Source organism: Pararge aegeria, chromosome 13, assembly GCF_905163445.1.
Source record: "Pararge aegeria chromosome 13, ilParAegt1.1, whole genome shotgun sequence".
Lineage (NCBI taxonomy): Eukaryota > Metazoa > Arthropoda > Insecta > Lepidoptera > Nymphalidae > Pararge > Pararge aegeria.
Genome location: NC_053192.1, coordinates 1,047,374 through 1,070,228, shown reverse-complemented (window position 1 = coordinate 1,070,228; position 22,855 = coordinate 1,047,374). Strand labels below are relative to the sequence as shown.

Below are 22,855 nucleotides of genomic sequence, written 5' to 3'. Positions count from 1 at the left end.
ATTCCGTTGTCCATGAATTACAAAACTAAATATCACGTCTCAAAGTAATGCTTTCACAATTATGGAGGGTAGAGGTAAGGAGAGTCATCTGTGTATATGAAAAAGTGTCGTCAAAATGTATTAAATTAGGATGGCGCCACATTTGCATCAGGGTAACTCTTAAAAGAAGCGCCAAATATAAATATTGTTAGAGTAGGCTTGAAAAATAAACAAGGAAGTATGGAGATACAAGGAAGTAAGGTTATATTTACCACAATATTTTGTACAACGTAAGTTGTTGAAATTCTCAATAATTAACTACTTTAGTCGATAATGACATAAATTTTTTTAACTCGGCATACTTCAATTCATCTACGATTGCTACATTCATACCATACCCTGTGCATCCACCAGCGCCATTGTGGAGGATTTTTGAACTGTTATTTAGCGCAACAACTGGACACTTTTTCAACTTTTCTCCCATATAAGATGACTCTCCTTACCTCTACCCTCCATATCTTAGAGTTAGACAGTTGTCCAGAGTTGCCAGGTTACAAATTTTATTTGAATAAGTACAGCCAGAAACAACAGTAAAAATATCATAAATTTTTTTCGAGATTGTGAGATGCGAATAAGATTCCAGTTGGAATTGTCAGTTGGTTCAAGAATACTATATTAGGAATAGGAATGTTTGTATGTTTGAACGCATTTATATCAGGAACTACTAGACCGTTTTCAAAATAATTTATTTTTGCGTTAGTCTGATAGAGGAACGATAATACCTCGACTATATTTTGACCTTTTTATTTAACACAGGTAAAACCGCGGTGTACAGGTAGTTGCATATAAATAGGTCATAGTCATGATTGTGTTGACTGTAGTGTGCTGTAGTACGTACATACTTCTAAACGTTGATCTTTATTTTCGACGTAAGGATAGACGTCAAAAGTCATAACTTGGGTCAAAACATTCACAATTCACATCGAGTTGTTTTGATAGGAATTTGTTTTAAATTTGTTTCTTAAACATTTTAAAATGTCCTAAATAAAGAACAATGGTGTTTATAGTGTGTGAAATACTTTAGTGTAGTGCACTTTGTGATCAAACCTGCCCACCTTCTCAGAAGTGCAGCTGGTTAGAAACGGGTTATTATTCATTTTAGTAATAAGTAACTTACTTACTAGCGTGAGATATTCTTAGTGTAGATGTACATTTTAAACGGGGCTTGAACTTTATATCCTAAAAACGAAGAATGACGTTTCTATTATTACTAGATTTTCCCGCTGTTGTCAAATATTTTGTGTACAAAAACATTCTGTACTATTTCGCACTATGGTATTATTCCAGAAGAAGATTGTTTACTTAATTTTGTATTATACATGAATCATCTCATTCAAGATATGTTTTAGCAAACTTTATCATGATTTAAATTAGTTATCAACATTAACATCAGATTAATGACCCACTGCACACATAATTTATTTCTAAGGAGAAAGGGATTTAGAAATCAGATTTTTACGCTACTCTTATGAGGCTTAGGTCATGATCTCCAACTGTTAAATGAGTATTTTTATCAAGAAATGGTGATGAGGGGATCAATGGTTCAACATGTTCTCAGTGGTATGGAAATATGGCAGACCTTCAAATTCATCATCATCATTATCATAACCAGCTAAGTACAGGGCACAGGTCTCCTCTCAGAATGAGGTTTTAAACTGTTGTCTACCATGCTGGCCTAATCCGACCAACCAGTTGTTATCAACTTAAGTAAACGTGTTTATTATATTGTAAAGCAAATTCTACAGAGGGGACCCAACAATTAACTCAGTTATAGCATTTTTGCAAAATTATAATACCCTTGCTCTGTCAATTTTTTAAAATTTATTTCATTCAGAAATTCATAAACATAATTTTCATTTAGTGACCATTGAATTTGACTTGTTAATTTAGGAATATTATTATAACACATTTAACTTAAGTTATTTAACTGCATTAATTGTTAAAAAAACCTTGATTTCATTAAAGTCTGAATGATAACTTTCTTTTTTCAAATAGGCCTAGAAGACCTAGGCCTAGTCCATCAGTTATGCATCAAAAGTCTGTGTGTGAAAACCCCACTACCATTTTAGCATGTTACAAATAATGCCAACATTGGTTGTTTAGGAAATAAATTCATCTTAGTACTTTATCCCTCTAAAAATATCCAAGCATAGAACTTTGACTTTGACATACTAAGGAATCATAAATATGTAGGTTAGCAAAAGTGGTGGAATTCACTATTTTTATTTATTAAAGTGTTTATAGACATTTGTTTCAATGGTCCCATAGGTACAGCAAGGTACTTAGGCCTACAAAAAACATATAACTGGCCTATAATAAATAAATAATAAAATAAATAAATATGCTACGACAATACACACACCACCATCTAGCCCCAAAGTAAGCGTAGCTTGTGTTATGGGTACTACGATGACTGATGAATATTTTTATGAATAATATACATAAAATACTTATAATATACAGATAAACACCCAGACACTGAAAAACATAAATGTTCATCACACTAACATTTTCCAGTCGTGGGAATCGAACCCACAGACTCAGAAAGCAGGGTCGCTGCAAACTGCGCCAATGGGCCGGCCAATGCAAACATAGGGGTGTATATTATGAATCACTCTTGGTGTTACGGCTGTTAATACAAATGTGTACACAAGTATGGGTGGTTGATTATACTTGTCGAATTAATTTACTTTTGCATGCCTTTGTATATTTTCAGTCTTTATACAATACAATTTTGACTTATAAAATATCACCCCAGTTAAAAAATAACTTTTGTAAAAGTTTCAAAACCCGAAGTTTGAAAATTTAAATGTTTAACATACTACTTGATACTCTTGTCATAGTTCTGTGCTTAGTTGGAGGAGAAATGGGAATGAGCATGACTTTAAATAAAAATGGATCTATGGTTCAAACTGATGTTATTCCCTGTTATATCCAAATTTTATTTGTTGTCAACTTTGGACTAATTTGAGATTTGAAACAGGGGAAATGTAGTCCATGTATACGATGGTTTGATTCTCCAAAAACTTATACTAAGGACACATAAGCGCCTATGCTAAGAATCGCGACGACTGCGTTCTTAAAATGTATCACGTATCCGCGACTTTAGGTTAATATTTATTGACAGTATCAATGTTGCCAATATTGTGGTTAGGTTTAAGTAGGTAACTTGTTAAAAGTAGCTGTTTGAAAATTTGTGGTTGTCCCATTAAATTTGTTTATTTATAATTTTATTAAACTGTATTGCTTTTTACAAATTCACTTGGAATCGTTTGTTCTTCTAATTAGACTAAGTTACTCTCCCTCCTTTCGACTAAATCTATGCCAAAATTTTTTGCTAATTGAGGGTGTTTAAAAACTGAATGTTTTTTAAATCATTGTTTGTTATAGACTGTATGTGCTATGAACAGTTTGCTGTAGCAATAAACTTTGACGCATTCAACGCGGCACCAACGTTCTGTCAGTTAAAAGTTTAATATTTTTATTACAGGTCACTATCAACATGGCTGATGACCCTGAGCATTCCCCAACCCATTCAGGTAAGTCCTGGAGTATTTATTTAATATTCATTAGACAGTGGCTCTATGATCTATCTAACACTCAAGCACATATTAAACTTAAATCGGCGACGTTGAAGTAAGGATAATATTATACGACAAAATAAGCCGCGATACTTATATAATCAATCTAAACACATACAAAACATAAACCTTATTACCCTCTTTTTTTAGATCTTACTCTATCCAAATATATCTGTTCGTCCACAGAGTTAACAGCATACAGAAACCGTGTTCACGACTTTAGTAGCGTTTTTTGAAGCATCAAAAAACACTCCACTTTAGTAGCGTTTCTTTAACAGGCTAGGCGGTTAGTCATTTAATTCCATTCCAATTTTCTAATCGTTAACCATTAAACGGGTAAAATGGGAAAAGTTTGTGAGCTAGCAATATTTCGCGGGGCGTTTTCATGGTTTTTAGACACAATGCACTGCAAAAGCCTGTGTATTCGTCCAGTTATCCAGTTAGCCCTGTTTTCTATGTTTGAAAACGTATCTACTTATGGGACCTCTTGTCCTAACCTTCTTTTTTTCTATACGAGTGTATTGAAGACATTCGCTAATTTAGTTAAATATAAATTACGACTGTCTAGTGGCTCGCATGTATAAATGGGCAAAAAAATGTTAGGTTCTGTGTTTTTCTGTTAAATAATTTTCAGTGCCGGTGCCGACTCATGTGCCGCCTTGTGACTATTAATAATAGTCTTTAAAGCCCACCCTGCGTTAAACCCGCATTGGAGCTGCGTGGTGGTCCGTCCTATGAGAGAAAAGGCCTGTGCCTAACAGTGGGACGTTGATATGCTGAGGTTGATGATGATGAAATTATTAAAATAGTCTGTGGCGCACCACAACAATAGACAAAGTGTGTTTAGGCATTAGTTTTACGGCTTCAATCAAATTTAGAAACCTATTACGTACGGTTACGTGGGTTAACAAAGGTTGTAATTTAGGTGCACTAAAACGATATCGATTCAATTATATTATAGAATAGCCATTTGGCAGACGATAAACAGTGGCGTGCATAGAGGGTATGCACAAGGTATGCAGATGATATAAAATGAAGAAAATCTGCAGTACGAGTTATAAATACTTAAGGGTAGGCTTTTTATAACTCTTACAATTCCTATCCTTAAGTTCTTTATAACTCGTACTCGACATTTTCTTCATTTTATATCATCTGCATACCCTCTATGCCGCCACTGATGATAAGCCTGAGTTATCCACATGCGGTATACATGGTGCTGTACTCAGACAAGATGCAGGTCCCGCATTCTAAATGTTTTGACAAATTACCGGGAAAGTAAGCTTGCATCTGCGGCTGTTCAAAGTCCAAGTGGTGCAGTGTTTTTCTTTAAAATAAGTTGATTTGAAAGAGTTATTTATTCGTTTCGGAAAACAATTTTTTTTTTTTTTTAAATTCTATACAAAATTGTCGCCTGCAAAATGAGACAGAGATAAAAGAACATAAAATACGTAGGCCCATAAAATACACCAGCAGGTCGATTCTGAATCTCAGTTGACACCAAATTTAGTGGAAACCAAATAAGCTGCAAAATCCATATTCTGCATTCTGAAACTTATTAGATAGAAAACGCTACTTTATGGAATTCCATCCCATAAAAGGCGACACATTTGGCGAATTCATTGTAAAGTCAACATCACCTCAGGATGCTCCGGTTTCGGAGCAAAATGTCCGTAGGGAGTACATTGCCGAAGATCAGTTTAGTGTGGAGTATAAAGATTGAAGAAATTATAAACTATACCTGCTTTTCACGGAGTAATAGCAAAGTAAGCGTGATTTTCATTGTACTAGTATGTTCTGAAAGCAACTATCTAAGCTATTTGAAGGCAACTTTCAACAGTGGCTAGCTAAATTTCGTGTCAACTGGGATACGGAATAGCCTTGCAAAATTGACCAAAAGGATATGTAGGTACACATCGTTACTTTGGGACTAGATGCCGAAAACGATATGTAAGGTTAAGGTTTTGGTCAATCCTGTTCAATGGCAGCCTTGTACTAAGACTATGTTCTTGACGTTCAAAAGTGCAATAAATAAAGTCTCGGGCTATTTGATTTGGGATTTTTTTGACTCCTGTCTAAGTTTGTTGCTTATTTTTAGACTATGTTAAGGCATGGATGCAAATAAATAAATAATAAATAATTTAAATAAAGCTTTATTTAAATCTAAATTTACAAAAAAAGTTTCAATCCTCACAAAGTACTCGTGTTAGTTCTTGGTTATAGTGATTTTCAATAAATTCTTAACTTAGTGTATCGCTTCTCGGCCTTTGCGCTAACATCATAGTGTAGTATCTTCCGGAACATTACTTTTACTATTCTTAATAGCTCCATAAGTCCCAGTAGCGATCCCCGCGTCCTGGAGGCGAGGGATGTTGTCCGGGGGCTCGTCCGGGCGCGGGCCGCGCGGCGGCGATCGATGACGGCAAGGCCACGGCCGCGCGGCGCTATCGATTAGATATAAATAGCACAGCCCTAGTCCGCCCGCGTCCCCCGCGCCCCACCCCCGCCCGGTTCGACGCCCCCTTGACCTTGCCATCTTCCACGTGTCCGAAGCTCATATTTATTGCCATCTAGCAGTTGCTCGCGACGTCGTCCGCTTTTATCGTTTTTCGCGATATTATGTACCTGCTTACTTTACTGTTGCCGCGCCTCGTCCGCGGTTATTCGCGGTTTTTCTACGACAGTTTTGAAGGGCTAAAAGTATGCTATAATAATATGTATTATCTGCGGGTGTAAGCTTTGCTTGATTTCGTTAAAATCGGTGGAGTGGTTGCGCCGATATGCGTAGCTAATTAATGTACGCATAAAAAATGTGCCAGCTATAGTGCGTATTTGAATAATGAAATATTTCATTTAGACTTAAATAAACAAACAAACATATGCACTTTTACATTTATAATATTAGTATGAAAGTAATAGACAGTCGTAAAATGTTTAACGCCATAGATTAATTCTTTTCGACCTGGAATATTACTTGCTAACATCTGTTTATGATATGCTCGATTCAGACGTTAAACCATGGCGTGTTGGAGCAACGAATAAAATTGACACCAATATTGGGAAATTATGCGTGAACGCATCAAGAGTTGCCTCGTTGGTTGTTGCTGTTTGAATTATCGAATGCAGTTCACGACGTCCTAGGTAAGATACTTTTGATCGGGACAGAAAAAGACAGTACCAGTCTGGAGCAAGGAAATGGGCTCAAGGTCTACCCTTTTCTCAACAATGAAACTTTACCCTTAATTACTGGCTGAACTCCTAAGGGAGTGACACGTAGGGTGAAAACTTGCTAAACAAACGTCGATAGGAAAATCGCTATACCTTGGAGTAACCCCCGTTGTATAGATACTGGCCAGAGAAGCTCTGCAGTCAATCCCTCTCGATCCTTTATGTATAACTTCATGCCTTTAAGCTTCTCACCACCCCCCTGATCCTTGACTCTTATTCTTCTTTGCCACACCATCCTTCCGAGCGCTACCAGAGTCAGAATGAGTGCCGGGAACTAAGGGCCTCTTGTACTAGCTATAATGTGGGTAAAACCTTCAAATCAATATCCGCTTTCATCTCACACAAGATATAACAAGGATTGTTAAATTGTAAAACGATGTTGGAAAAGAGCAACTGCTGAGTTTCTTGCCGGCTTCTTCTCTTTAGAATCTGCCTTTGGAACCGGCGGTACAGTTACTACATACAGACATATATACTTGACGTTTCAAAATTGCTTTAAATATTATATATTAGGCCTACTTGAAATAATCGAATTTCAAATTTTGAATAGTGAATATCCTGCACCGTAATTGACCATCGTCTGTGTCTGCAGATATTAAAAAAATATCATTAATAGTCTTTAACAGACCACGGCGGGAATAAAGGCCTCTCTCAGTAGCACAGAGAACACTGCTACCCGTTGCCCGTTATATTTCCTTAGGAGATATCCGTACGAGACCCGCGGCAAGAGGTGTTGACTATTGTATTATAATCTACCGCCAACGGCAAACAAATATATCAATCCCTGGAAAATAAATCGTTTAATGTCAGTACTGAGAATCGATACAGGCATTAATTTTGAGGCCGAGGAGGGTGAGTTAAGGGCCTTCCTAGTACTTAGTACACCTCACCACCGCGATGAGGTCACCCATAAAAGTCTACGTTTATTGTTAAACCAAATAGTGTGTGTAACTGCCTTGGTGGTCTAGTGATTGGCATGTTTAACTACGGATCGCGAAGTCCTCGGTCCGATTCCCGGCTACAAGAATTTTAAGATTACTTTTTACAATTCTGAGTACCAGCCGGTATTAGGAAAATCGGCGGTGACCACCCCCGTGCCTAGTGGAGCTTTTTGTGACAGATCTCGTCCGGGGAAGTACTACCGTTAGGCTCATTTCTGCTGCTAATAAGCATTGCTTTGTTCCGATCTGAGGGGCGTGGTAGATGGTGTAATTGCAGGCACATGAGGCATAACACCTTCGCCTCAGGTTAATGGACACAGGGCGCACCCACAACCCCAACCTATAAGCTACCTAAAAGTTCAGTATATATTTTGAAAATTAAGCTAGCCCAAGCCATGTATTATGTGCCTATGTTATAAAGTCAATTGCTAGTTAGCCCCTGACTGCTATCTCGCCTGGTGATAAGTAGTAATGCAGTCTAAGATGGCGACTGGCTAACCTATTAGGAGGCATAACGGTTGTATTAAACTCATAGCCCTCGGTTTCTACGACATCATACCGGAACGTTAAATCGATTAGCGGCGGTTCCGCCGTGGTTGGTTACCGCCTGGCGTCGAAAAAGTACATCTAGTGACGGCAGGGTGGTAACTAGCCACGGCCGAAGCCCCAACCAGAGCAGACTACAGAAAATTCATAAATTATCAATTCCCAAATTGCCCCGTAAAACCACATCGCTGACTGCTGCACCTGGGAGGTCGGTATCCTTTCTGGAGAGATCGTTGTAGTCGTCGGCGCCACTGATGTGGCTGACGCCTAGAATGTCCACGTTTATAGTTCAAAAAGGTTGTCGCCTGACCCGACTATTTATAAAGCGTCATGGCTCGTTATTAATTACGATATCGATAAGTAACGACAGCAAAGATTGTAAACACTGCGCCGCGCCGACGCACGGCCGATTGCACCTTTTGTCCGTCCCTATGTCTTCTACTTATTGAATACCAACATCATAAAGAATTTTAAAGTAAATCATTTTTTGAATCTAAAAAGTACCTTTGTAAATATAACTAAAAGGCCAGAAATACATATTTTCTACAACATTTTTAAGTCGGTGCCAAGTAAAATGTAGAAATAGGGAACTCTTCAAATATTCATCAGTCGTCTTAATACCCATAACACAACCTAGGCTTACTTTGGGGCTAGATGGCGATTTGTGCATTGTCGTAGTATATTTATCATTTATTTATTTATTGTAGGGACATCTCTATAATATATGAAGACTTCCCTCAATTTCTACTGGATCCCTTTAACTCATGACCTGATGAAAATTGAGACGGTATACTTCCTATGTGGTCACACTGCACACATAGGAAGTATACCGTCTCAAACAACATTCAAATCGGTTTATAACAGACAGAGTTCTGAGCCAACAAAAATAAAAAATAAATACAACCGAATTGTGAACCTAAAAGACTGTAAAACGGGTTAATTCCAAAATTATCTTATTTAAATTAAATTATTTTTGCGAAATCCATTTTTTGTCACTTGTCCTACCATATAACTAAAACTGGCTTAATTATTATTAACTAGCGGACCCGCGCGACTTCGTCCGCGAATGAGTCGACTTACAAAAAATAGTCGTATTTTGTCGCGGACTGTTAGACCTTTAAAGAAACAACAATTCCGACAATTCCGATATACTACTACATACTTCCGTCGTTCGGCGTAACGTTTACCGTTCACGCACCGCACGCATCAGAATCTCTCAAAAAGACATTAAATGCAGTTTTTACAACATTTCTCATTAATGATAGTAGGTAGCGATTGGTCGTAGCATGATGTTATATAGCCATAATTGTTACACCTAATCCAAAAAAAAAAAAACAGCATTTTCTATTTTCTGAGATTAGCGCGTTAAACCAAACAAAATTTAAAAACTTAAAAATATAATATCTCAATTATGCCTATCCAAAAAAACCACGTTAATCGAAAACTCCGTTGCTCGGATTTTAAAAGACAAATGCGGAAAAAATAGTGATGCTATTCCTATTCTGTAGAAGCTGTTTGCTTTTCCGCGATAAAAAAAAGCCAATATTGTAGCTATCTCTCTGCCAAATTTAGCCAAATCGGTTCACTCGTTGTGACGTTAAAGCGTAACAAACATTCTTCCACCTATCCATCCATACATACATCCATCCATACATCTATTCTCACAAACTTTCGCATTTATAATATTAGTAGGATGTTACGCATGCATTCGATCGTTGTTCCATATGCCTTACGACTTGCGGTTATCTGTGAAGCATTATGTCCTTGATCTCCAAAAATATTCATCAGATCTTGATTAAAATTAGACAATACATGCTTGGTAGTACACACTGTCAAATAAATGAAGAATTATTAAAATCGGTGCAAATTTAACGGAGATATGAAGTAAAATTGATAAAAAATTTCAGCCCATTTCCAGGAGGAAACTTCCATTTCCTGGATAAAAAGTATCCTATATGTTGACCTGGGATACCAGCTACCCCTATACTAAATTTTATTTAAATCCGTTCAGTAGTTTTCGCGTGATGCCCTGACAGACAGACAGACAGACAAATATCGAGACTCAGTATCGATTATAAAGCATCCCCCGGTTAAGATTTTCGAAATATATGAAATGTACAGAAATCTTCCAGTTACAGTTTTATTATAAGAATAGATTATAAGGTACCATACATTAAAAGAAAAATGGGCTGCTAAGTCCAAGGCTGTGGGTTCGATGCCCACAACTGGATAAGTTTCTGTGGTGTTAATCTGTTTATTTTGAGTATTCATGTATATTATTCATAAAAATATTCATCAGTCAAATTAGTACCCATAACACAAGCTACGCTTACTTTGTGCCTGAAGAAATATTACTTCACAGGCTTTAGAGGTACAATATTTAATGTCTCTGAGACTAATCTGCGATACCGAAAACCTAATAGTTTTTGAGTATCCATAGTTTTTAGTTAAATTAATCAGATAAAGCCCTAACATCAAATGCAAAATTAAAATCATGTGACTCCTGTCATTTTATGAGGTACGCGTCGCGTTGCGTGGGTTCTATGTGCATATTGGATAGAAGCAGGCGTTACTTTGCGGAAATCCATAATATATTATGAAAATTAAGCTTAATTTGCTATAGTCCGCGAACAGCAGCAGAATCTGTATGGTGTAATTTATAATTACTTCAATCCGTATACTCCACACCAAACAGATCCTCGGCAATGTACCCTCTACGCTCGGAAACCGGAGCATCCTCAGATGTTGACTTTTACAGTGAATAATTGTTAAGTAAGGAGATGTTGACTTAACAATTATTCAATATACTATGTGCGTGTCGGTCTTTTATCTTCAATATATTTGTCATAAGTTAACATTAAGAGTGTTTTGAATTCGTTTGTATGGAAAAATAAATATGCTCCTTTTCATTTAATATTTTTACAGGGTAATTCTTTATATATAATAAATATACTTATGCATGCTTCAATATTATTTCGTAGTTCTGTCACTCGGAAATCGAACCAAGGTTCAACTATGGATTACGATGATCCGTAGTCAAACATTCTAACTACTACCCCAACAAGGATAATCTATTAAAGGACCTTCGGTCTGTACTTTCGAGGCAAGTTGACAGACGAAATCAAAATAATCGCTTACAACACGTGACACAAGATCGTGGTATAACACCGTGTAGACAACCATGTCGACCGGTCCATACGGTCCGGCATTGTTGACTCCAGTCGCTCGAGAGGACTCGGATAGTTTTATTTTATTTATTCCAATAAGTTAGTCTTTGACTGCAATCTTACCTGTTGGTAACAGGCCAACCTGTTAGGGGCAGTTATATTAAACCCGCTAATCGGTTTCTACGCGACATCGTACCGGAATGCCGTATCGCCTAGCGGCACGTCTATGTCGGTAACTAGCCACGGCCGAAGGCTCCCACCGGTTAGTTGGGTAAAACGACCATTACCTCTGCGTGTTGTGACTACGGTTGTTTGGATACGGAAGGTCAAGGCTGCGTATAGGAAGCCGGGAGAGGCCCGGGCCTGCGGGAGGGGGGGCAAGGGGTCTCCCTCCCCCGTCTGGGCCAGGGTTACTAAACGTCGATATCGAGTAATCTTTACGCCACATTATTATCGTATTTATTATTTACGCGTTGTTTAGTTATTTACTTTGAAATTACGAGGCTCCTTATGAGAAATAAAATAATGACAGTGCATAAACAAGCAGTTCGTATTTGATTGAATATATTATCCTCAATATATGATTTGAAATACGAAAACATTTAATACATCAAAATTATTAAACTACCGCATACTACTTAAGTCGCATTTGCTATGTTCTTAAATTTGATTGGATCGCCGGTAGAAACAAAAGTGTCGTAGTATTAATTTTTATTCCAGTAAATGCTTTTCTCATCAAGGTTACTTATATTGCAGTAAAATTCCTTTTAAATTAATTCCAATCCGACATTTAGAAATTATCGCGAGTCCATGAATTTTACGACTGCACCTGTTACTGTTATATTTGATACTTTATTTTTATTTTTACGTGAATTAGAAAGTTTCGTTTTAAAAACTTCACAACTTAAAAATATCAGTAGTACTACACCTAAATTGGATACAACCCGTCTCTCAAATAAACTGTTCCTACGGCATTTCTTAAAAACAAAAATAAACGTGAACTAAGTCGCGGACAATAATCGGTCTCTACGCGACATCGCACCGGAACACTAAATCGTTTAGCGACACCTCTTTGTCGGTAGGGTGGTAACTAGCCACGGTCAAAACCTTCCACCAGGCAAAAGAAGCTTATCTTTATGGCGCTCTCTGCAAAAAAATGCATGTTCTTGCTTAAAAATGTATAAAGAAGGTAATGTAAGGGCATTTAGTTCCTTAAAAAAAAAGTAGAAAAGTTTGACTTCAAGCCCCCGATTTTATTCTGATTATTCTTAATTTATTCCGCATCCTTTATATAATTTTCGGCTAAATCGAAGCAGTCAACCCTAGCGGCTCCAGAGCAAGGGCGTGGCTCAGCTGCAAATAGCCTCAGTAACACAGTTTGTCAACACACGCCCACGTAGACGAGCCTGCGGAGGCGGGGGCGCCGGCCAGGGAGGCGAGAGGGTGCTTGGAGGATTCTAGAGAATTGCGTGTACCCCACCCACCTACTTCCTTCGATTGTTCCAGAAGTTGCAGGCGTTTAGCCCTTATTTGTGCTTTTTTATTATTTCCGAACGGCAGCTCGCCTCTTTTGTCATACTTATAGTAGAAAGGGCGCAGGGGAAAAGCAGAAGTCCGCACACGCACGCGCATACACACACACACACACACACACACACACACACACACACACACACACACACACACACACACTAAAACTTAGAGCCCCCATCCATATTTTATTCAGTTTCAAAGAATTAAAACAAAGTATCGAATGCTCCGACCGAATGTAATGACTCGTAAATGATTTAACTTTGACTTCACAGCATGCTTTTCAAATATCTGCTTCCTCAATGCCTCGGGATATCGAGAAATGAAAAAACGCCACAAATATTCATCACCATCCCAACCCATTATCATTAGCGGCCGACTACAGAGCCCGAGTCCCGTCTCAGTCGAGTAACAAACATGCAAAAAACCTAATTTTTTAAGTCTGTAAACATGTGATATTTAATTGCTTAAATCAAAATCAAATCAAAAACTCCGAGAAGATAGAGCTGGGGTTCGAACTCGGTCCCCCCGAATGAAATGCCGAAGCCTAGGCTATCACCGCTTTATCCCCCAAATGTTTCCAATTCACACATTTTGCAGTTGGTAATGATAAAAGAAGTACTGGGACACTGTAAACCAGAATAGTTATGACGGAGGATGATATAAATGTTTTTTACACGCTTTTCATTAGCTTCATCTGTATGTTTATTTTAATGTTTTTATGTTTTTAACCGTCTCCTTTGGACTTGATTTTGACCCTCTATGTAGATATATCGAGGAACGCAGACAAATCACTAATTTTATAAGATTATTTCCCATTTACCATTTTTCAATTTGCAAAATGAGATTTTTGTTAATTTGTATAATTTTCATCTATAGTCGATATGGCAGGAATGATGTTAATTTTAATTTCCAACCATTCATTATAGCCGATTACTCAAATATTTACAAAGTTAATAGGTTACCGATTAATTTTGCTCTAATAAAAATAATAGTTTAAGATAAACTAAAAAAACACGTTTAATTTACTTATAAGTTAATTAAACGTGTTTTTTAAACTAAATAGTAGAAATTAGTTTGGTTTTTATACAAAGCGTGTTTTTAGTTTTTTTGAACAATCAATTCATTTCCTCTATTACCTTAATAATATTGGTATATATAAATATCATAGATTGCCAGAGCTTTATAGTATTGAACTTACCCTTATATAATGGCAGCTAGACTAAATGTTTGGCACGCAATTATGTTGTGTTCGACAATACAAATTATTTGATACATAATATCGAACATTATTGAGGGTTTTTCCACCTGGCAGACACCCTGTGCTGACACTGAGTGCATTGGGTACCTAGGTACAGACATGCAGCCTCCCTCCCACGTGCAACCCACCCACCAGGGCGCGTAATTAACCCGCTTTGATATGCAGCGCTGCGCCTAGCCGTAATAATGCTTCTATCGAACCGACTCACTTTGTGTTTTAATACTAACTCTGCGCCTTTGACAGGTGCGCTGATAAACGTGCGTAAAACTACATTGCGAACTCTACGTTGCGCAGCTCTAGGCTTTGTGTATTAGACGGATTTGTAGTATATCGAGAGACACACTGAAAAGCGGTTTCCGATTTTAGGAACACAAAATATTCTATTGTTCATTTAAACCTTCGTAAAGAAATGTTTTATGTATTTTCTTAGTAAGGTAATAATATTTTAAAAAAATGTTAATGGAATCGCGCTGTAAACTTATTTATCGAGAGACTTCTTTTATTATAAATTTTTCGATACTTATTAATCAGAAAAATTATTTCAATATTTGTTATGCTATGCCTCTAAAGTATACTATATTTATAAGGTTATCATTTTGATTTCATGGTGGCTTTTTGAACGTTATTATGTTTTTTTTTCAATAATTGACTCTCGATAGTTGTGATCTTCTCTAAAGATACAAATTTTCTAAAGATACAAATTTTCTAATCATTCACTATTATAAACGACAAGTCGCATATTATGTGAAGATGTGTTATGCGATCTAGATCCTCGCCCTTATTAGTATTATTTTTGCACTCTACAAACGTTGAGGGTGGAACATGATGTCGTTTGACCCCGTCAATAATGAGTTTGTTATCGACATACCTGCGGTATTTCCAGAATATGCTGCTATGAACTTGTTTAAAACAGTTTGGGGAAACGGCAGTTTGAATAAAATTTAAAATGATTTCTTAAAAGATACAAACATACTCATTAAGGTTAAAACGCACATAACCAAGAAAAGTTAGATGTGTGAGCGTGCTGGGATTCGAACTCGGCCCCCGAAAGTGATATCGATGGGCTACCCTGGGCTATTACCGCTTTTGGAGGTACATTATTTACCTAATTATTTATTTATTTATTTATTTACATACTTTATTTGTACACCACAAATAGTAAAAAAGAACAATGGACACAACAAAAATAAACTTAAAAAGTAGGATACAAAGTGCGGCCTTATCGCTTAGTAGCGATCTCTTCCAGGCAACCTTAGGATTAGGAAAACCAAGGGAAACCGATTGGTGGGGTGTATTATTATTATATACATACTTACGAACAAATTATATTAAGTATATAATATATTAACCTTTGTATAAGCGAAAGCCTATAAACAGAACAACACTTCGCGGAACATATAAGGTACACGTATAAAGTACTGTGTCCAACAACGTAAGGCGTAAGTGATATGCCTCGTGTGCCTGTAATTACACCGGTAACCATGCCCCTTAGAGCGGGACATAGCAACTCTGCTTGGCGGGAGGAGGACGAGCTGTCACAAAAAGCTCTAATAAATAAAATACTTAAATATCATCTCTTCTTTGTCTGAAATCCTACAATGGCCGAAGACTATGAAGACCAGTGGGTTGCCAGATAAGCAGGTCTGAAACTCTGTCGCTAATGAATTTCCTGATAGCTCAACATCACCCAGCGTGCGATAGATTCTCCTTTACTCAGAGTATGGTGGTAGAGATCATCGTTAGATTAAAAGGAAGTTATCAAATCCGTTATATATCCTATTATGTCCTACCTATGTCCAGGAGTAGATGTTATTGTTTGAGACGACGATGATGCAGATAACGCAACCTCAGCGTTAAGAGTGGATCTAGTTCAACCTCCGCAACGCACACGGAGCGTCGTTGCGAAACAGTATCAAGGGTTCCGCAAATAGATTGCGAATACGTGCACTCAAAGTTAAGTATTAAAAACCCAATAGAACAACATTGTACGTTGTAAACTTGTAACGTTTACAACTGGTTACGTACACGCCTTAATTCTAAAAATAGCATCAACCCCCGTACTTACATAATTATTGTTGGTTGGAGGCTGTGTTTCCTTCCCCCACCGCCACCCTACTGCGCGCCGGCCCGGCCGCACGCCAGTCGGTGCCAGACCGCCGAGCCGAGCGGAACTCGCTCTGTGCTTTCCACACGTATGTTATGTTCTGCGCATATCAAAGAAAATGTAATCTACACACTATGTCGACCACCACCTGTTCTTATCATATTTATTTATATAATACTAATAATTAGATTAATTAATGACAGTTCTTAGACATTAATCGCATAGAATTAACTCATTATTTCAAAAGTTAGCTAAGTGAAATTAGTGTGATAGTGCTCGTGAATCTGTTTGCTAAACTCATTATCTAGAACGATGTCGGCAAATCCGACGGCTGTTACTGCTACAGGTAAATATAAATATAAACATATTAGGCTATAGAATTGTTGCTGCTTTGTACGCGTGAAATATATTACAGAGATAAGATTATTATTTAGCAAAAAAGTTTGACAAATGAACGTATGTTTTTTTATGACCACTCAACACCGTATGTTTGTATGTTTACGAACGTATGCTTATTTTTTTATGATTACTCTGCCTCTAGGTTAACTTATTTCTATACTACAACTTTTTTTTTAAAGGGTGTAATGTAAAGTTGGTTCGGTTAATGAAAATCCTGAGAAAGTCATTTGGCACGGCACATCAATGGACAATGTTAGATACTTGTTTTCAGTGCAAATACATATAGTAAAACTAACTTAGCAATTGTGTGTTTTGAAGTCAACATCTCCTGAGGATGCTCCAGTGTGGGGCCGAAACTTGCGTACTGAGCATTTATTAGAAGATCTCTAGTGCAGTGTATTTTTCTTGTTCTATTCTTATTCCCGAGATACCGAGTTCGAGCTCCGGCACGTACCTGTAACTTTTCGGAGTTATCTGCGTTTCAAGCAATTTAATATAATTTGTTTTTACGACGGTAAAATCGTGAGGAAACCTGCGTATCTGAGAGTTCTCCATAATTCTCTTAAAGGCGTGTGAAGTCTAGCAATCCGCACTGGGCAAGCGTGGTGGTCTACGGTCTAAACCCTTCTCATTCTGAGGGCCAGCGCCCTAACCGTGCTGTAGTGTGTCAGTCATCATCATCATCATGTCAACCAATCGACAGCTCCAGCTCTTTTGTAGGGAGTTCCACAATAACTGTCCTGGGCCACTTGCCTCCAGCGGCTCCCAGCTACTCGCCTGATGTCATCTGTCCAAATCGTTGGGGGCCGACATTCTTGACACCCCTTGCCCCGCCGTTACCGTAACCGCTGCCAAAGACAGGAATAGCGGGGCTGCCGGGGACTAGGGGATGTGGCTTTTCTTTTCTCTATCTAACAAAGGTTGGCCCGATAATGACCACGCTGGGCAGGCGGGTTGGTCATCGCAGGGCTAGACTGATTGATTTGTGCCATTTATTTAGTCTAGCCAATTTAAAGTGGTTGTACCGCCGCTTGTCGGTCGCCAGAGCCTCGTCGGTTAGAAGGCAGGGTGCACCACGGACAGGTGAGGTTGGCACTTTGGGAGGCTGACTGGTTCTGGCCTCCCACTTACACCCCTTGATTGATATTGATGATTATGATGAAATTATAGCAAATTAAGCTTCATGCTGCACAGACTTCCTGAAAGTAAGGCCTGCTTGTATCAAATACCTCACATAAGAAATGTACGTATACAATAATTATACAACCTTTGGTACATATTACAAAATATTGTGGTTTCATTTACTGCCATTGGTTGCCCGTGACGTATACGTTACAACTTTTATTCACTTTAAGGAAGGTTGTTTCTTGGTGCACTTTCAGAGGTATTTTTTTAAAACTATGCCCGAACTTCATAAAACAAGGCTTTTATACAATCTTCCAATCTCCTTTTTCCCTTTTAGAACTGGGATATCATACATTCTTGCAACCGCTTGAGTGTTAGATTCCCTATTTTACTTTCTATATAATCCTCTACTTGCCTGTAAAACCCCGTAAGAATAGGTCCAACAGTTTCGGAGATTTGCCGGGATAAACGACTGACGGGAACAAATTCTCAATTTTTTTTATTATATGTTTATCAATTCAGAAGCGGTGATAGTCCGGTGGGTAGGAATTCGACTTCACTTTCGGGGAGGCGAGTTCTAATCCCAATACTCACCTCTAACTTTTCTTAGTTATGTTCGTTTTAATCAATTCACATATCACTTTCTTCAACGGTGAAGGAAAACATTGTGAGAAAACCTGCATACCTGAGAGTTCTACATAATGTTCTTAAAGGCGTGTGAAGTCCGCCAATTCCCAGTGGGCCAGCGTGGTGGACTACGGCCTTTACCCCTTCTGATTGTGGGAGGAGACCCGTGCCGTGATGATGACGATGATGATATATTTATTATATATCGGATATACTCGTACTTTCAAATGAATGAAGTAATAAGCTTTTATTTTGATATAAAAACAGACACTTTTAGCTAGGTAGCTTTTTATCTTTAGGTACATAGTAAACGTTAAGGCTAATGAGGAAGCCTTTTGTTGCGACGTCTGTCAGTTCGTTTGTAGACAATTCTTTCTTCCATTGATTGCCAAATCAATTAGTTAGGACATCTTGTATGTAGGAAATTGGATTTCTTATTAATTAACCGTTTTAACACGGCTGTAACGACCACTTACGTTGTTAACAATAACAACAATCGCAAATCATTTTACGGTGTTTATGTCCCCAGTCCTTGCGTTTTTTGATCTAATAAGGAAGCGCTGATGTTTTGTTTTCCCTTATACCCGAATACCACTAGAATTGCGTTAATGTATACTTAAAGATACCTACCACATATTGCGGAAGCCAAGTTTGTTAATGTGATTTTGCAACGCGTTAATCTTCCAGTAGCCAGGCTACGTTAGGCATGTGGGGTTGTCGGTAGGGTGGTAGCCAGGGCCGAAACCTCACACAAAAATTAAAATTTAATTAATACAGATAAATTTCCAAATTGCTCCTGTCAGAGATTGAACCGGGGAATTCCCTCTTAAAAGCGTTATCCGCTGCGCTAGGGAAGTAGTCATAAGCTTACCTAACTAAGATGTGTTTCATGTTATTTGGTGATATGTTAGTTACAGACTGCTATTGGGCCCGAGCAAACAAATTCAGACGGACAAAGACGTGGGCTTAAGTTGGTAATTTTAGGATCTTTCTAGTTGGGATGACGTGTCTATGTTGACTGTATTCCGGTTGCGTGCTGTTCAACCGCACACATTTCGGGTTACACGAAACTGTGACGTCAAGTCGCGTTACGAGTCATCACATGGTCATGCACGTCGCGTTGAGGTTAATGCTGAAATAGTTGATGCAATTTTCTGTGATTTAACTCAAGCTTATAATTTTCTTACATTTTATGAACATAAAATAGCAGTTCTACCTACTTCATAATCATCAGGGTATCACTTTGACCAGGGTGTGCATATTTAAGAAGATGGCATAATATGGCATATAACTAATAAAGGCCTTCGCCTTTAAATAAATAAATATACTACGACAATACACACATCGCCACCTAGCCCCAAAGTAAGCGTAGCTTGTGTTATGGGTACTAAGATAGCTGTTGAACATTTTTATGAATATAATACATAAATACTTATAATATACATATAAACACCCAGCCACTGAAAAACATTCATGCTCATCACACAAACATTTTACAGTTGTGGGAATCGAACCCACGGCCTTGGACTCAGAAAGCAGGGTCGCTGCAAACTGCGCCAATCGGCCGTCATTCGACTTTATGAGTTACACTAAAATTTTAGGGTAAGCAGTGCTTTAGTGCATGTATTAAGTGCACACTGCTGATCATCATCATGTAAACCAATGGACGAGTCAAGTCTCTAAAACTATCTCTCTTATGAGAGGAGGCCTTCGGCTAATTGATGGGATATTATTAATATACTGAGTATGATAAAACCATTGCTCGCTATGTATTTATAAAACAAATGTTAATTTTTCTGTCGAGTAATTAATATGATCGTAAATATTGGATAGTATAACATGTTTTTTGGCCCGACCCGGAAATCGATCCCTGGATCAGATCATATTATATATGGTCCGTACTCAAATCAAATGATCCTATGTTATAACTAACTAAACATCGGTAGGGTGGTAACTATAGGTTCAGAAAAATTCAGGAAAATTCAGCAATTATAGGTTCCCATATCGAATCCGAATCCGCACCCTGCTGTTTAAATTCACAGCGAGCTATTGCGCCCGGGAGGTCGTCTTTACCTCAGTGTTTGGTATTTCCAATAGCTAATGTCGGTGACAGTTAAAAACTTACGTGTAATTGCTTATTTAGAAAACAATACTAGTAAAACGGCGACGGTAAACACATAAACGCAGCCGCTGTACATAGCTATATTACTCACCTTTACATGCGGCTTTGCACGCGTTGAAATCTTTTCGACATTGCTACTAATAATACTGTTTTCGTATTCATCCTACTAATATTATAAATGTCGATGTAAGTTTGTTTGTTACGCTTTCACGCAAAAACTACGTAAACCGATCCTCATGAAACTTTGTACACATATTCTTGGAAGTTTTAGAAGTAATATAGGATACTTTTTATCCCGACATTAAGCTCGGTTCCTTTGGGAGAGGGAATGAAAGTGTTTTACGATTTTACACCATAAATCCGACAAATTATAACCGATTAAAATAATTATTTTTGTACTATAGAGGATATAATATGTGTTTAATTTTGCCCTTTGTGTAGATCTGAATGTGGTTGGAGATAGAGCACAGAACTCCTCAGCGGACGGCAGCAAACCCCTCATTTAAGGCTTAGCGATACTGAATACTTTAATTTTTTTTTAGAACTAGAACTAAATCAAACGCAGTCGAAGTCGCGGGCAACAGCTAGTTCTCAATAAATAATTGTTATTTTATATACCCCGTTGGTTTACTTAGCATGTTTAAGTATGGACCCCGAGGGCGTGAATTGAATTCCCGGGTCGAGCCAAAAATTGTTGATCTGAGACTAATGTGTATGCTGTAATATCACTAACATAAGATATTAATCGTTAAAGCCCACCAACCCGCATTGGAGAAGCGTTGTGGGTCTATGCTCTAAATTCATGACTCTTATGGGATAAGATACCTCTGCCAAGCAGTTGGACTATAATATGCCGCCAAATTGTAAAGCCTGTGTAGTGTTTGATTTTTTCTGTTTTCCTTACTACATGTTAAACCTTGTCTGCAATCTTACCTAGCATAGCGCGGGCAGGAGACAAAAATTATATCCCCCGATTATATCCTCTGACAAGGGACGTAATTAACGTGTCAACCTGCTAAAGTGCGGGAATATAGAATAGGGGAAGTTTACCCCCGTTTATTATTACACATATATTATTTGGATATTATTTCCACTTGTGCGCCAGTGCTATCAAATTAGAAAAAGCTGTGGGAGAAGATACATTTATATCCTTTCCGCGGGAATATAATTGTCCACTGCCCATGCTAGCCGTGCTGGTGGTAAGTGATGATGCAGTCTAAGATGTTTGCGGGCTAACCTGTTAGGCAGTATGGTAGTCATACATACCCCTTTTCTGTTTATACGGGACATCGCACCGCAACACTAAACAGCTTAGCGGCACGTCTTTTCGGTTAGGTGGTAACTAGCAGTGGCGTGCATAGAGGGTATGCACAGGGTATGCAGATGATATAAAATGAAGAAAATCTCCGATAAGATTTATAAAAAACTTAAGGATATGCATCGTAAGAGTTATGGAAAGCCTACCATTAAGTATTTATAGCTCTTACTGAGGATTTTCTTCATTTTATATCATCTGCATACCCTGTGCATACCCTCTATGCACGCCACTGGTAACTAGCCACGGCCAAAGTCTCCCACCATATAAATCCCCCCCTTCCCCGGACGAGCTATGCCACAAAAAGCTTTTCTACTGAGATAATTATTTTTTATTTTAATCGACTTATGTAGTATGTGGTATACTTGAGTACGTAATTGGCTAACAAATATAGTAGTTGTCATACCACAAGCTGGACAAATCGTCACGATTGACGCACGGCGCGGCGCAGAGCCGCCGGCTTTTGCTGCGCGACATTCGGTACCTCGGAAGTTGGGTTTCCCACACTGAGTCACGGCCGCGTCAGCGCCTTTGGAAATAGACGCTGCGCGAGCGCCGGCCGACATGTCAAATTGTGCTGTTTGATTCTTGTTTTGTCTACGCACTTAACTCGTTATATTTGCGGCGCGGCATTGAAGTGGTTTCCGATGTGCGATGTCTTTTTTTTCACAAACAAGGTAGCTTTTCACTGCAATATAATATATCAGTAGGTACCTACACTACAATCGCTTAAAGTAATATTGTTAAATATTGTTGACGCTGTCTTAATTGTTATCCTTATATGAGGGGAGCCTACCTTTTCTAAGTTATGTGCGTTTAAAGAAAATAAAAATGCTTAAAAAATGAAACAATTAAAATAGCTTAAAACGCTGC

The 22,855-nt window shown here is 38.1% G+C and overlaps 1 protein-coding gene across 1 annotated transcript in view; it reads left to right on the top strand.

Moving 5' to 3' along the window:
- The first annotated feature begins 864 nt into the window (after window positions 1-864).
- The window catches only part of LOC120628916 (histone deacetylase 4), a 109,529-nt gene continuing 87,538 nt past the window's right edge, over window positions 865-22,855 (top strand). The window contains 2 exon segments of the mRNA XM_039897586.1: window positions 865-1,113; window positions 3,530-3,578. Of these exon segments, the coding sequence (XP_039753520.1) occupies window positions 3,542-3,578 (37 nt within the window). The 5' untranslated portion in view covers window positions 865-1,113; window positions 3,530-3,541.